Source organism: Chaetodon auriga, chromosome 24, assembly GCF_051107435.1.
Source record: "Chaetodon auriga isolate fChaAug3 chromosome 24, fChaAug3.hap1, whole genome shotgun sequence".
Taxonomy (NCBI): Eukaryota; Metazoa; Chordata; class Actinopteri; order Chaetodontiformes; family Chaetodontidae; genus Chaetodon; species Chaetodon auriga.
The window spans coordinates 12627822-12644640 of record NC_135097.1 but is presented as its reverse complement, the minus strand read 5'-3'; the positions used below and the strand labels follow the sequence as shown (position 1 = coordinate 12644640).

The 16819-nt window shown below is 40.8% G+C and overlaps 1 protein-coding gene across 1 annotated transcript; it reads right to left on the bottom strand.

Annotated features, from left to right (window-relative positions):
* Positions 1-173: 173 nt before the first annotated feature.
* On the bottom strand, positions 174-16140 carry LOC143317470 (tenascin-like). Its single transcript, XM_076725624.1, has 14 exons — positions 16116-16140; positions 15852-16019; positions 11936-12193; positions 11331-11588; positions 10720-10977; positions 10206-10373; positions 8961-9218; positions 6111-6368; positions 4599-4856; positions 3988-4245; positions 3374-3631; positions 1949-2206; positions 1345-1602; positions 174-712 (listed from the first exon to the last, which is right to left on the bottom strand). The coding sequence occupies exons 1-14, from the start codon at positions 16138-16140 to the stop codon at positions 432-434; spliced, it is 3222 nt and encodes a 1073-aa protein (XP_076581739.1). The 3' UTR covers positions 174-431.
* Between the last annotated feature and the right edge of the window lie 679 nt (positions 16141-16819).

Here is a 16819-nt window from a genome sequence, read left to right as displayed (position 1 = left end):
CAGATTAATTGTTAGCAACTGTAAAATTTCATATGTATATTTCTATCAATTTAGAATTTAATTACATGATTTATAAACTGAAAGTGAAATGGAACATTGTCAACTGACACAAAGAAATTAAGAAAACTACACACAGGAAGAGAAGGAAGATTTTCATATGGGACAGGGAAATAACGACTGCTGGTAAGATCTATGAACTGTCCAGTAGCTTCCCAGTTTCAAGGAGAAAATCAATCAGCTTTCATGAACATTTTGCTCAATTTAAGGTACTGCTGCTGCAAACTGATTCTGTTGATGTAACCTTGTACGCATTAGGTAGTGGCCATGAGGCCAATTCTGTGACACACAAGCCATTCAAATGTATATTTCATCATGTAGTTCAGTGTGATGTGCAGATGAAAAAAACAGTGTTATTCTTGGTTCATAATCCATTACAAAAAGTTAATTATCTTACTTGTGACTGCAGAGATGCTTACTCCACTGCTTCTGACGTCCTCAAACACAGAGAAGAGAGTGAATGTGTATTTAGTTGCAGCAGTGAGAGATGAGACTGTGTGAGTGACTCCTCCATCTCCATCTGGTGCAGTGATGTTTATCTCTGTATCATCATATTGGAGAATGAAGTTGACGTTGTCGTTGACTTCATTCCACTGCAGAGTGATACTGGTCTCATCTTGTCCTGTTGATCTGAAGTTGTCTGGGTTTGGAGGAGCTGAGACAGAAAAGGAGAAGCGAGTACATTTATCTGAAAAACACTGCTTGTAAAAACAATCCTTGTTCTTTGTTCAGTTTCTAAATTTGGTTGGAAAGCGTTTGTCAAAAACACACTGTCAGGAAAATGATCTCTTTTCCATTTGTCTATTGATGATGATCAATTTTGTATATCTCCTAGCCTACCTTCAAACTGGGAAATGAAGTTATTAATGTCACCTGTACCAGCTGCTGCTCTGCTGCTCCTGCTAAGTGTCAACTGCACACATAGCACAAATAGAGCTGTTTCTTTATATGCCTGATCTGTTACTCCTTCTATCACTGCTGGAAACTGCCGCTCACTGTCGAATATTTGTCCGCACCACAATATAGAAATAAATCACTGCAGCTTTCAGGCATAACTGCTATTTAAGAGTTTGCAGCACACTGTTATTGTAGTTTCACAGTTTGACTGACGGTCTATTGGTTGCAACCGCATGGCACCATAACTAATCAATAACTGGTCAGCCAAACCATGTGATGCACCAGCAGTTCAAATATTTTATTTGTTACACAACATTTGATCATAGGTGTACTAAAAAATGGAAATAGCTTTGTTGGCTCATAAAACATTTAAAAAGTCAAACATCTCACCAGTGACTGCAGTGATGTTTACTCCACTGCTTCTGACGTCCTCAAACACAGAGAAGAGAGTGAATGTGTATTTAGTTGCAGCAGTGAGAGATGAGACTGTGTGAGTGACTCCTCCATCTCCATCTGGTGCAGTGATGTTTTTCTCTGTATCATCATACTGGAGAATGAAGCTGACATTGTCGTTGACTTCATTCCACTGCAGAGTGATACTGGTCTCATTTTGTCCTGTTGATCTGAAGCTGCGTGTGTTTGGAGGAGCTGAGACAGAAAAGAGATCAGGCTTCAAATTCTGAATAAAGTATTTTTAAAAAATCCATGAAATTGACATGGCAAAATGTTCAAATATATTGTCTTTGTACTGTTTTGAATTGAATACATGTCAAGAAGGATGAAGAAATGATTACATTCTGCTTTATCTAAGTTTTACACAGCGTCACAACTTGTTTGGAATCCAGGTTAGAAAAAGATTTTCCTGTGCTGGCAAATATAGTATTAAGTCATATTTAAATACAGATTCAGAAACTGAATATCAAATCCATCAAATTGTTGTTTTACGGTGATGCTGAGATGCTATAATGATTATTAATGAAGTCAAACATCTCACCAGTGACTGCAGTGATGCTTACTCCACTGCTTCTGACGTCCTCAAACACAGAGAAGAGAGTGAATGTGTATTTAGTTGCAGCAGTGAGAGATGAGACTGTGTGAGTGACTCCTCCATCTCCATCTGGTGCAGTGATGTTTATCTCTGTATCATCATACTGGAGAATGAAGCTGATGTTGTCGTTGACTTCATTCCACTGCAGAGTGATACTGGTCTCATTTTGTCCTGTTGATCTGAAGTAGTCTGGGTTTGGAGGAGCTGAGACAGAAAAACAGATCAGTGACCATTTTTATCACCAAAGGACAGTCTGCATGTTAGTCTTGATTCCATTCAACAGAGCTGTCTATTTACATGCCCGCTGCCTTCATCTGTTTCTCCATCTTAACTATTTTTGCTAGTAAAATCAAAACATTGTTCAGTCGCTGCCTCCAAGGTGACATTAAAAAATGATTCCTGCTCAAATATTTTTTAACAACTTCTGACTTTACTTTTTCAGCTGAGCTGATGCATTTCTCTCCAAAACACTCCTTTTTTCCTCTCACTCGCTCTCTGGTTGGCTCATCTCCTTATCATGCATTTCTCTCATGGACACAGCATTGACCAATGAGACCAACGCATGGCACTCCAGATCAATTAACACAGTAAAAGCAGTAACAGATTAGAAAAACTCTTCATAATGTTTGAACATTGACGTTGTGAACTTCTTTATTCCACAACATACTGACATCACCATATCTTTCCCTTTTTATCGTTATGAAATTTCTTTTGATCACAGATGACTTTAGATGTATTAAGTTATATTTAAATGCAGATTCACAAAGTGAATATTAAACCCATCAAATTGTTGTTTTACAGTAATGCTGATATGTTCTAAATGAAGTTTAATAACTAAGTCCAGGAACCAGACCACACCTCAAACACACAGATCATTTCCACACCAAGGTATTTAAGCTCTCCTGATTTATTCATTTCCTCTCTGACTTGTTTTCTGCCCCCCCCCCCCCCCCCCCCAACCCTCTCCCTCTACTCTCCCCAATTTCTCCCCCTTGTCTTCCATCTCAATACAGGAACCACCAGGGTCATAACTATAACACAAGGAGATCAGAAGACATAGCTGCCCCACCCTGAGTCAGCCAACACCGATCTAACATTGCACGCCGTACATTCAAGACCCAGAGTCCATCATCCGTTCTTTGGTCCTCTCCTTCCTTGCCCATCCCTTTCACCCTCTTAAGCCTCATCCCTCATCCCTTCATCCCTCGACCCTCATCCCTTATTCCCTCCTTTCATTCCCACATACTCGTGCACCCTTCTTCATCAACCCAGTTCTCCTTCACCCCACGTCATATCAAATGATTGAAAATCTGTATCTTTGTGGCGTGGTCTTTCTTTGTGCATGATTTCTAATGAAGTCAAACATCTCACCAGTGACTGCAGTGATGTTTACTCCACTGCTTCTGACATCCTCAAACACAGAGAAGAGAGTGAATGTGTATTTAGTTGCAGCAGTGAGAGATGAGACTGTGTGAGTGACTCCTCCATCTCCATCTGGTGCAGTGATGTTTATCTCTGTATCATCATACTGGAGAATGAAGCTGACGTTGTCGTTGACTTTATTCCACTGCAGAGTGATACTGGTCTCATTTTGTCCTGTTGATGTGAAGTTGTCTGGGTTTGGAGGAGCTGAGACAGAAAAGAGATCAGGCTTCAAATTCAGAATAAGCTAATATGCATTGAAAAAAATCCATGAAATTGATGTGGCAAAATGTTTAAATATATTGTCTTTGTACTGTTTTCAATTGAATATATGTCAGGAGGGATGAAGAAATGATTACATTCTGCATAATTTAAGTTTTACACAGCGTCACAACATTTTGGCATTAAGGTTATAAAAAGATTTTCCTGTGCTGGTAAATATACAGTAGTATTAAGTCATATTTAAATACAAATTCAGAAAGTGAATATTCAACCCATCAAATTGTTGTTTTACAGTGATGCTGAGATGCTATAATGATTATTAATGAAGTCAAACATCTCACCAGTAACTGCAGTGATGCTTACTCCACGGCTTCTGATGTCCTCAAACACAGAGAAGAGAGTGAATGTGTATTTAGTTGCAGCAGTGAGAGATGAGACTGTGTGAGTGACTCCTCCATCTCCATCTGGTGCAGTGATGTTTATCTCTGTATCATCATACTGGAGAATGAAGCTGACGTTGTCGTTGACTTCATTCCACTGCAGAGTGATACTGGTCTCATTTTGTCCTGTTGATCTGAAGCTGTGTTTGTTTGGAGGAGCTGAGATGGGAAAAGAGACAAGGATTCAAAGTCAGAATAAGCATATTTGTATTCAAAAAAATTCATGAAATTGATGTGGCAACATATTCAAATATATTGTCTTAGGACTGTTTTGAATCGAATATATGTCAAGAAGGATGAAGAAATGATTACATTCTGCTTTATCTAAGTTTCACACAGCATCACAACTTGTTCGGAATGCAGGTTACAATAAGATTTTCCTGTGCTGGCAAATATGGTATGAAAATGTATTTAAATGCACATTGACAACGTGAATCTTAAACCCATGAAATTCTTGTTTTACAGTGATGCTGAGATGCTATAATGGTTATTAATGAAGTCAAACATCTCACCAGTGACTGCAGTGATGCTTACTCCACTGCTTCTGACGTCCTCAAACACAGAGAAGAGAGTGAATGTGTATTTAGTTGCAGCAGTGAGAGATGAGACTGTGTGAGTGACTCCTCCATCTCCATCTGGTGCAGTGATGTTTATCTCTGCATCATCATACTGGAGAATGAAGCTGACGTTGTCGTTGACTTCATCCCACTGCAGAGTGATACTGGTCTCATTTTGTCCTGTTGATTTGAAGTCGTCTGGGTTTGGAGGAGCTGAGACAGAAAAGAGATCAGGCTTCAAATTCAGAATAAGCTAATATGTATTGAAAAATATCCATGAAATTGACGTGGCAAAATTTTCAGATATATTGTCTTTGAACTGTTTTGAATTGAATATTTGTCAAGAAGAATGAAGAAATGATTACATTCTGCATAATTTAAGTTTTACACAGCATCACAACTTTTTGGATTTCAGGTTATAAAAAGATTTTCCTGTGCTGGCAAATATACAGTAGTATTAAGTCATATTTAAACACAGATTCAGAAAGTGAATATCAAACCCATCAAATTGTTGTTTTACGGTGATGCTGAGATGCTATAATGGTTATTAATGAAGTCAAACATCTCACCAGTGACTGCAGAGATGCTTACTCCACTGCTTCTGACGTCCTCAAACACAGAGAAGAGAGTGAATGTGTATTTAGTTCCAGCAGTGAGAGATGAGACTGTGTGAGTGACTCCTCCATCTGCATCTGGTGCAGTGATGTTTATCTCTGCATCATCATACTGGAGAATGAAGCTGACGTTGTCTTTGACTTCATCCCACTGCAGAGTGATACTGGTCTCATTTTGTCCTGTTGATGTGAAGTTGTCTGGGTTTGGAGGAGCTGAGACAGAAAAGGAGAAGCGAGTACATTTATCTGAAAAACACTGCTTGTAAAAACAATCCTTGTTCTTTGTTCAGTTTCTAAATTTGGTTGGAAAGCGTTTGTCAAAAACACACTGTCAGGAAAATGATCTCTTTTCTATTTGTCCATTGATGATGATCAATTTTGTATATCTCCTAGCCTACCTTCAAATTGGGAAATGAAGTTATTAATGTCACCTGTACCAGCTGCTGCTCTGCTGCTCCTGCTAAGTGTCAACTGCACACATAGCACAAATAGAGCTGTTTCTTTATATGCCTGATCTGTTACTCCTTCTATCACTGCTGGAAACTGCCGCTCACTGTCGAATATTTGTCCACACCACAATATAGAAATTAATCACTGCAGCTTTCAGGCATAACTGCTATTTAAGAGTTTGCTGCAGCACACTGTTATTGTAGTTACACAGTTTGACTGACGGTCTATTGGTTGCAACCACATTGCACCATAATTAATAAATAATTGCTCAGCCAAGCCATGTGATGCACCAGCAGTTCAAATATCTCATTTGTTACACAACATCCGGTCATAGGCGTACTAAGAAATGAAAATAGTTTTGTTACCCTTGGCTCATAAAACATTTAAAAAGTCAGTATCTCACCAGTGACTGCAGTGATGTTTACTCCACTGCTTCTGACGTCCTCAAACACAGAGAAGAGAGTGAATGTGTATTTAGTTGCAGCAGTGAGAGATGAGACTGTGTGAGTGACTCCTCCATCTCCATCTGGTGCAGTGATGTTTATCTCTGTATCATCATACTGGAGAATGAAGCTGACATTGTCGTTGACTTCATTCCACTGCAGAGTGATACTGGTCTCATTTTGTCCCGTTGATCTGAAGTTGTCTGGGTTTGGAGGAGCTGAGAAAGGGAAAACAACAGATCTTGATTTTATCAACTCGCTCCGCCTGTCTGTGAAAATCATTCATTTTCTATGCCCACATAAAAAGTTATGCTGACTATGAGGGACAAAAAGTGCAACAAGTGTTTGTATTGAATAACAACTGTTTGTGAATGCAACTGTCACATTTGATGTAGTCCTTAAACGCAACACACAACATTTGACAGCAGAGATGTTCTCAAGAAAACACATGAGAATTGTAACCTAATAAAGTCTGAAATTTTATTTTTCTTGGTCAATGGAAGTCCAATTCTAATTACTGATGACTGATCCAACTACTTATATTGATACTTGACTTCAGCTGCTCAACAGTCTGGGTCTCTGTTGTTGTATTTTGAGCTTCATAATGCATCACAGGTCTGGATGCAGGCAGGCCGGTCTAATACCCTCACTCTTTTACTGTGAAGTCACTCTGTGGTAGCATGTGCAGAAAATGGCTTGGCACTGTCTTGCTGTAAAAACCAGGGACATCCCTGAAAAAGATCTTGTCTGGATGGCAGCACGTGTTGCTCCAAAACCTTTCAGCACTAATGGTGCGGTCACAGATGTGCAGGCCACTTATGCTATGAGCACTAGCACATCCCCCCAGATCCACACAGAGATGCAGACTTCCAGAGTAAGGCAACCTCCCATCAGAGTCTTCATGGACGACCTTACAGTGACAACATCAGCTGTCCCGGGAGCTAGGTGGATCCTCCAAGGGTTGGAGAGGCTCATGACATGGGCACGGATGAGTTTCAAACATGTAAAGTCCAGGTCCTTGGTTCTAAAGAAGGGGAAGGTCGCAGACAAATTCCGCTCCTGGCTGGGAGAACACCAGATCCCGTCTGTCACTGAGAAGGCAGTGACGAGCCTGGGGAAGGTCTTCAACTGCAGTCTGAATGACAGAGATTCAATCAAGGCAAGCAGTGCAGAATTGGAGGGCTGGTTGAGAACAGTGGACAAGTCTGGGCTCCCTGGAAGATTCAAGGCCTGGGTCTATCAGCATGGAATCCTCCCAAGAATCCTCTGGCCTCTGGTCATCTACGAGGTTCCAATGACTGCGATGGAAGGCTTCGAGCAACGGGTGAGCAGCTATCTACGCAGATGGCTGGGATTGCCACGCAGCCGAAATAACATTGTGCTGTATGGGAACACCAACAAGCTCAGGCTCCCTTTCAGCCCAGTCAGGGAGGAGTGCATTGTGGCATGGGCACGGGAACATTTGCAGTACTCTGGATCTGGAGATGCCAGAGTGTCCGGGGCAGGGATTGTTGTGAGGACAGGGAGGAAGTGAAGGGCAGCCGAGGCAGTCCAGCAAGCTGAAACTTGGCTGAAGCACAAGGCCATCTTTGGAACAGTGGCGCAAGGCAGAGCTGGACTTGGGAGCCTAACAGCGACCTGATACGACACTGCCAGCGGAAGGGAAAGGCAGAGGCTGGTGCAGGACGAGGTTCGAGTTTCAGTCGAGCAAGAGCCAACCAGCAGAGCAGTGGCCATGGGGCAGCAGGACGCATGGATGAAGTGGGAGCAGGCGATGGAGCGGAGTGTCACTTGGAAGGATATCTGGAAGTTGGACCCCCAAAGGATCAAGTTCTTGATTCAGGGCGTCTACAATGTCCTCCCAAGCCCATCCAGCCTGTGGAGATGGGGCAAAATTGAAACACCTGCATGTCCCCTGTGTTCCAAAATAGGGACACTGGAACACATACTGAGCAGCTGCTCCAAGGCGTGAGGACCGGTATCAATGGAGACACGACCAGGTCCTCAAATCCATCGCTGAAGCAATCAGCAAGGGGATCAAGGGAAGATGATTCACCCAAGCCACAGCAAAGGACATTTACTTTGTCAAGGAAGGACAACGGCAGGAGGAAACAGGAGACTGGGTGATGACAGTTGACCTGGAGAGGCAGCTAAAAATTCCACCACACATCACCCAGTCCAGTTTGAGACCTGACATCATCGTGGTCTGAGAGGCCACAAAACAACTCATCTTGCTGGAGGTGGGCAGTCAGGATTTGCTAGTCACTCCCTGAGCAAGGCCTACAGCACACTGGGCATAACAGGTCATAAGCCATAAGCAGCAACGTGGAGTGAGCAGAAAAAGCCTCCAGATGGCTCTGGTTGAAGAGGGGTGACCTGTGGGGGCAGTAGCACAGCACGCCACTTGGACACAGGCCAGGGTCTGATCAGTCTTGGTTGGGTCGCCTGCGAGGAGGGTGTCTGTTGTAAGACCCGAAACACCGAGTGACTCCAGGAAACAACACTGATGATGTGTCCAAGGTTATGCAACAGTAGATATATTATTAACTGAACATGATTAAGCATTGCTTTCATTCACACTTTGCACTATTTAAGCCACTGCTGCTGCCAACTAGTGTTTGAAATCTTATTGGCAGTCACCACATTCATTGTTACTTCATAAATCATTTATTGGTCATGTTGCAACTTGTGTGATACACTAGAAATTTAAACATGTATTTCACCATCTTGAAAGTTTGCATTCTTCTTCAGTTAACACAGGACAACACAGTTCTTGGTTACGTACATATTACTGCAGTCAGACATCTTACCAGTGACTGCAGTGATGTTTACTCCACTGCTTCTGACGTCCTCAAACACGGAGAAGAGAGTGAATGTGTATTTAGTTCCAGTAGTGAGAGATGAGACTGTGTGAGTGACTCCTCCATCTCCATCTGGTGCAGTGATGTTTATGACTGTATCATTATGCTGGAGAATGAAGGTGATGTTGTCTTTGACTTCATACCACTGCAGAGTGATACTGGTCTCATTTTGTCCCGTTGATGTGAAGTAGTCTGTGTTTGGAGGAGCTGAGAAAGAGAAAAAAGGTAGTTCATGATTTTATCAACTTGCTCCGCCTGTCTGTGAAAATGATTCATTTTCTATACCTACATGAAAAGCTATGCTGACTATGAGGGACAAAAAGTGCAACAAGTGTTTGTATTGAATGAGAACTGTTTGTGAATGCAACTGTCACATTGCCACAATATTTGACAGCAGAGATGTTCTCAAAAGAACACATGAGAATTGTAACCTAATGAACTCTTAAATTTGATATTTCTCGGTCAATACAAGTCCACTTCCTATTACTGATGACTGATCCAATTACTGATATTGATACTTGACTTCAGCTGCTCAACAGTCTGAGTCTCTGTTGTTGCACTTTGAGCTTCATAATGCATCACAGGTCTGGATGCAGGCAGGCCGGTGTAATACTCTCACTCTTTCACTGTGAAGCCACTCGGTGGTAGCATGTGCAGAATATGGCATTGTCTTGCTGGAAAAAACAGAGATGTCCCTGAAAAAGACCTTGTCTGGATGGCAGCATGTGTTGCTGAAAAACCTTTCAGCACTAACGTTGCCGTAACAGATGTGCAGGCCACTCATGCTATGGGCACTAGCACAACCCCCCAGACCATCACAGAGATGAAGACTTTTGAACTTTGCACTGGAAACAACCTGGATGGTCCTTCTCCTCTTTAGTCACAACAATCAATGAAGTTGATGAGGTAAAACATACAATATTCTGTCAGTCAGGAACTTTTGAAGGATAGTGCTGATGATGGAGTGTGTTGGGACCCTCAAGGAAGAAATAAAGAGATGAGCCTTCTGAGTCGTTTAATCCAACAGGCCAGAGGGACCCCGAGTGGACGGGAACTCGTGCTGTCTGACTTTCTTCAGCCTTTCCTCTTTGAAATTGTTGTTTGCTTCCACTGGGTTCGCCTTTTTAGCACATAGGTGGACTAACTTTACTGCTAAGATGCTAAAATGGTTATTAATGAAGTCAAACATCTCACCAGTGACTGCAGTGATGTTTACTCCACTGAGTTTGGAGTATGTGATGTTTATCTCTGTATCATCATACTGGAGAATGAAGCTGATGTTGTCGTTGACTTCATTCCACTGCAGAGTGATACTGGTCTCATTTTGTCCTGTTGATCTGAAGTTGTCTGGGTTTGGAGGAGCTGAGACAGAAAAGAGATCAGGCTTCAAATTCTGAATAAAGTATTTTAAAAAAATCCATGAAATTGACATGGCAAAATGTTCAAATATATTGTCTTTGTACTGTTTTGAATTGAATACATGTCAAGAAGGATGAAGAAATGATTACATTCTGCTTTATCTAAGTTTTACACAGCGTCACAACTTGTTTGGAATCCAGGTTAGAAAAAGATTTTCCTGTGCTGGCAAATATAGTATTAAGTCATATTTAAATACAGATTCAGAAACTGAATATCAAATCCATCAAATTGTTGTTTTACGGTGATGCTGAGATGCTATAATGATTATTAATGAAGTCAAACATCTCACCAGTGACTGCAGTGATGCTTACTCCACTGCTTCTGACGTCCTCAAACACAGAGAAGAGAGTGAATGTGTATTTAGTTGCAGCAGTGAGAGATGAGACTGTGTGAGTGACTCCTCCATCTCCATCTGGTGCAGTGATGTTTATCTCTGTATCATCATACTGGAGAATGAAGCTGACGTTGTCGTTGACTTCATCCCACTGCAGAGTGATACTGGTCTCATTTTGTCCTGTTGATCTGAAGCTGTGTTTGTTTGGAGGAGCTGAGATGGGAAAAGAGACAAGGATTCAAAGTCAGAATAAGCATATTTGTATTCAAAAAAATTCATGAAATTGATGTGGCAACATATTCAAATATATTGTCTTAAGACTGTTTTGAATCGAATATATGTCAAGAAGGATGAAGAAATGATTACATTCTGCTTTATCTAAGTTTCACACAGCATCACGACTTGCTCGGAATGCAGGTTACAATAAGATTTTCCTGTGCTAGCAAATATGGTATGAAAATGTATTTAAATGCACATTGACAACGTGAATCTTAAACCCATAAAATTGTTGTTTTACAGTGATGCTGAGATGCTATAATGGTGATTAATGAAGTCAAACATCTCACCAGTGACTGCAGTGATGCTTACTCCACTGCTTCTGACGTCCTCAAACACAGAGAAGAGAGTGAATGTGTATTTAGTTCCAGCAGTGAGAGATGAGACTGTGTGAGTGACTCCTCCATCTCCATCTGGTGCAGTGATGTTTATCTCTGTATCATCATACTGGAGAATGAAGCTGACGTTGTCGTTGACTTCATTCCACTGCAGAGTGATACTGGTCTCATTTTGTCCTGTTGATCTGAAGTAGTCTGGGTTTGGAGGAGCTGAGACAGAAAAGAGATGAGGCTTCAAATTCTGAATAATGTATTTTAAAAAAAATCCATGAAATTGATGTGGCAAAATGTTCAAATATTTTGTCTTTGTACTGTTTTGAATTGAATACATGTCAAGAAGGATGAAGAAATGATTACATTCTGCTTTATCTAAGTTTTACACAGCATCACAACTTGTTTGGAATCCAGGTTAGAAAAACATTTTCCTGTGCTGGCAAATATAGTATTAAGTCATATTTAAATACAGATTCAGAAAGTGAATATTAAACCCATCAAATTGTTGTTTTACAGTGATGCTGAGATGCTATAATGATTATTAATGAAGTCAAACATCTCACCAGTGACTGCAGTGATGTTTACTCCACTGCTTCTGACGTCCTCAAACACAGAGAAGAGAGTGAATGTGTATTTAGTTCCAGCAGTGAGAGATGAGACTGTGTGAGTGACTCCTCCATCTCCATCTGGTGCAGTGATGTTTATCTCTGTATCATCATACTGGAGAATGAAGCTGACGTTGTCGTTGACTTCATTCCACTGCAGAGTGATACTGGTCTCATTTTGTCCCGTTGATGTGAAGTTGTCTGGGTTTGGAGGACCTGAGAAAGGGAAAACAACAGTTCATGATTTTATCAACTTGCTCCGCCTGTCTGTGAAAATGATTCATTTTCTATACCTACATAAAAAGTTATGCTGACTATGAGGGACAAAAAGTGCAACAAGAGTTTGTATTGAATGACAACTGTTTGTGAATGCAACTGTCACATTTGATGTCGTCCTTAAACACATCACACAATATTTGACAGTAGAGATGTTCTCAAAAAAATAATTAAAAAAAAAAAAAAACACATGAGAATTGCAGCCTAATAAACTCTCAACTTGAATATTTCTCGGTCAATACAAGTCCAGTTCCTATTACTGATGACTGATCCAACTACTGATATTGATATTTGACTTCAGCTGCTCAACAGTCTGAGTCTCTGTTGTTGCATTTTGAGCTTCATAATGCATCACAGGTCTGGATGCAGGCAGGCCGGTCTAATACCCTCACTCTTTTACTGTGAAGTCACTCTGTTGTAATGTGTGCAGAAAATGGCTTGGCACCGTCTAGCTGTAAAAAACAGGGACATCCCTGAAAAAGACCTTGTCTGGATGGCAGCATGTGTTGCTCCAAAACCTTTCAGCATTAACGGTGAGATGCTATACTGTGTAGTAATGAAGTCAAACATCTCACCAGTGACTGCAGTGATGCTTACTCCACTGCTTCTGACGTCCTCAAACACAGAGAAGAGAGTGAATGTGTATTTAGTTGCAGCAGTGAGAGATGAGACTGTGTGAGTGACTCCTCCATCTCCATCTGGTGCAGTGATGTTTATCTCTGTATCATCATACTGGAGAATGAAGCTGACGTTGCCGTTGACTTCATTCCACTGCAGAGTGATACTGGTCTCATTTTGTCCCATTGATCTGAAGTTATCTGGGTTTGGAGGAGCTGAGACAGAAAAGAGATCAGGCTTCAAATTCAGAATAAGCTAATATGTATTGAAAAATATCCATGAAATTGATCTGGCAAAATGTTCAAATATATTGTCTTTGTACTGTTTTGAATTGAATATATGTCAAGAAGGATGAAGAAATGATTACATTCTGCATAATTTAAGTTTTACACAGCGTCACAACTTTTTGGATTTCAGGTTAGAAAAAGATTTTCCTGTGCTGGAAAATATATAGTAGTGTTAAGTAATATTTAAACACAGATTCAGAACGTGACTATTAAACCCATCAAATTGTTGTTTTACAGTGATGGTGAGATCCTATAATGATTATTACTGCAGTCAGACATCTCACCAGTGACTGCAGTGATGCTTACTCCACTGCTTCTGACGTCCTCAAACACAGAGAAGAGAGTGAATGTGTATTTAGTTGCAGCAGTGAGAGATGAGACTGTGTGAGTGACTCCTCCATCTCCATCTGGTGCAGTGATGTTTATCTCTGTATCATCATACTGGAGAATGAAGCTGATGTTGTCGTTGACTTCATTCCACTGCAGAGTGATACTGGTCTCATTTTGTCCCGTTGATGTGAAGTTGTCTGGGTTTGGAGGAGCTGACAAAGGGAAAACAACAGTTCATGATTTTATCAATTCGCTCCATCTGTCTGTGAAAATGATTCATTTTCTATACCCACATAAAAAGTTATGCTGACTATGAGGGACAAAAAGTGCAACGAGTGTTTGTATTGAATGACAACTGTTTGTGAATGCAACTGTCACATTGGATGTAGTCCTTAAACACATTACACAATATTCGACAGCAGAGACGTTCTCAAAAAAAAAAAAAAAGAACTACCAGACAAAACACATGAGAATTGTAGCCTAACGAATTCTCAAATTTGATATTTCTCAGTCAATACAAGTCCACTTCCAATAAAGTTGGGACACTGTAAAACATTAAAAAAGAATGTCATCGCTTACAAATACTTTTCAAACTGTAATCAACTGAAGACAGTGTAACAACAAGATGTCATTTGTTGCAAACACACTCTCACATACTGAATTGGAGGCCTGCTACACGTTCCAATAATTTGTTTCATGGGCAAGTTTAGCTCAGTGTCGCATCACCTCTTCTTTGAACAACACTCAGGAAGCATTAGGAAATTGAGGACATTAATTGTTGAAGCTCTGAATAAGTGAAAGTCTTTTCATTCTTGATTTTTGACTTCAGCTGCTCAACAGTCTGAGTCTCTGTTGTTGCATTTTGAGCTTCATAATGCATCACAGGTCTGGATGCAGGCAGGCCGGTCCAATACTCTCACTCTTTTACTGTGAAGCCACTCTGTGGTAGCGTGTGCAGAAAATGGCTTGACATTGTGTTGTTTAAAAAAACAGGGACGTCCCTGACAAAGACCTTGTCTGGATGGCAGCATGTGTTGCTTCAGCATTAACGGTGAGATGCTATACTGTGTAGTAATGTAGTCAAATATCTCACCAGTGACTGCAGTGATGCTCACTCCACTGCTTCTGACGTCCTCAAACACAGAGAAGAGAGTGAATGTGTATTTAGTTGCAGCAGTGAGAGATGAGACTGTGTGAGTGACTCCTCCATCTCCATCTGGTGCAGTGATGTTTATCTCTGTATCATTATGCTGGAGAATTAAGGTGATGTTGTCTTTGACTTCATTCCACTGCAGAGTGATACTGGTCTCATTTTGTCCCATTGATGTGAAGTAGTCTGTGTTTGGAGGAGCTGAGAAAGAGAAAAAAGGTAGTTCATGATTTTATCAACTTGCTCCGCCTGTCTGTGAATATGATTCATTTTCTATGCCCACATGAAAAGTTATGCTGACTATGAGGGACAAAAAGTGCAACAAGTGTTTGTATTGAATGACAACTGTTTGTGAATGCAACTGTCACATTGATGTGGTCCTGAAACAGATCACACAATATTTGACAGCAGAGATGTTCTCAAAAGAACACATGAGAATTGTAACCTAATGAACTCTTAAATTTGATATTTCTCAGTCAATACAAGTCCACTTCCTATTACTGATGACTGATCCAATTACTGATATTGATACTTGACTTCAGCTGCTCAACAGTCTGAGTCTCTGTTGTTGCACTTTGAGCTTCATAATGCATCACAGGTCTGGATGCAGGCAGGCCGGTCTAATACTCTCACTCTTTTACTGTGAAGCCACTCTGTGATAGCATGTGCAGAATATGGCTTGGCATTGTCTTGCTGGAAAAAACAGAGATGTCCCTGAAAAAGACCTTGTCTGGATGGCAGCATGTGTTGCTGAAAAACCGTTCAGCACTAACGTTGCCGTAACAGATGTGCAGGCCACTCATGCTATGGGCACTAGCACAACCCCCCAGATCATCACAGAGATGAAGACTTTTGAACTTTGCACTGGAAACAACCTGGATGGTCCTTCTCCTCTTTAGTCACAACAATCAATGAAGTTGATGAGGTAAAACATACAATATTCTGTCAGTCAGGAACTTTTGAAGGATAGTGCTGATGATGGAGTGTGTTGGGACCCTCAAGGAAGAAATAAAGAGATGAGCCTTCGGAGTCGTTTAATCCAACAGGCCAGAGGGACCCCGAGTGGACGGGAACTCGTGCTATCTGACTTTCTTCAGCCTTTCCTCTTTGAAATTGTTGTTTGCTTCCACTGGGTTCGCCTTTTTAGCACATAGGTGGACTAACTTTACTGCTAAGATGCTAAAATGGTTATTAATGAAGTCAAACATCTCACCAGTGACTGCAGTGATGTTTACTCCACTGTGTTTGGAGTATGTGATGTTTATCTCTGTATCATCATACTGGAGAATGAAGCTGATGTTGTCGTTGACTTCATTCCACTGCAGAGTGATACTGGTCTCATTTTGTCCTGTTGATCTGAAGTAGTCTGGGTTTGGAGGAGCTGAGACAGAAAAACAGAGCCGTGACCATTTTATCACCAAAGGACAGTCTGCATGTCAGTCTTGATTCCATTCAACAGAGCTGTCTATTTACATGCCCGCTGCCTTCATCTGTTTCTCCATCTTAACTATTTTTGCTAGTAAATACAAAACATTGTTCAGTCGCTGTCTCCAAGGTGACATTAAAAAATGATTCCTGCTCAAATATTTTTTAACAACTTCTGACTTTACTTATTCAGCTGAGCTGATGCATTTCTCCCCAACACACTCTTTTTTTCCTCTCACTCGCTCTCTGGTTGGCTCATCTCCTTGTCATGCATTTCTCTCATGGACACAGCATTGACCAATGAGAACAAAGCACGACACTCCAGATCACTTAACATAATTTGATCAATAACAGTTTAGAAGAACCATGAAGTCTTCATGACATTTGAACATTGACGTTGTGAACTTATTTATTCCACAACATACATACTAGAATTTTCAAAAGTGAATTACATCACCATATCTTTCCCTTTTTATCGTTATGAAATTTCTTTTGATCACAGATGTAGTGACTTTAGATGTATTAAGTTATATTTAAATGCAGATTCACAAAGTGAATATTAAACCCATCAAATTATTGTTTTACAGTAATGCTGATATGTTCTAAATGAAGTTTAATAACTAAGTCCAGGAACAATACACACCTCAAACACACACCCTATTTCCACACCAAGGTATTTAAGCTCTCCTGATTTATTCATTTCCTTTGTGACTCGTTTTCTGCTCCCCTCCCCCCAACCCCCTCCCTCTACTCTCC

What these genes read in the sequence shown, in the direction of transcription:
- LOC143317470 (XM_076725624.1), bottom strand. Translation starts at nt 16,140, where the DNA reads ATGGAGAAACAGATGAAGGCAGCGG. An exon ending in AAACATCACTGCAGTCACTG is followed by an intron (nt 11,589 to 11,935) that starts GTGAGATGTTTG and finishes TTTCTGTCTCAG; the next exon opens with CTCCTCCAAACCCAGACTAC. An exon ending in AAGCATCACTGCAGTTACTG is followed by an intron (nt 3,632 to 3,987) that starts GTGAGATGTTTG and finishes TTTCTGTCTCAG; the next exon opens with CTCCTCCAAACCCAGACAAC.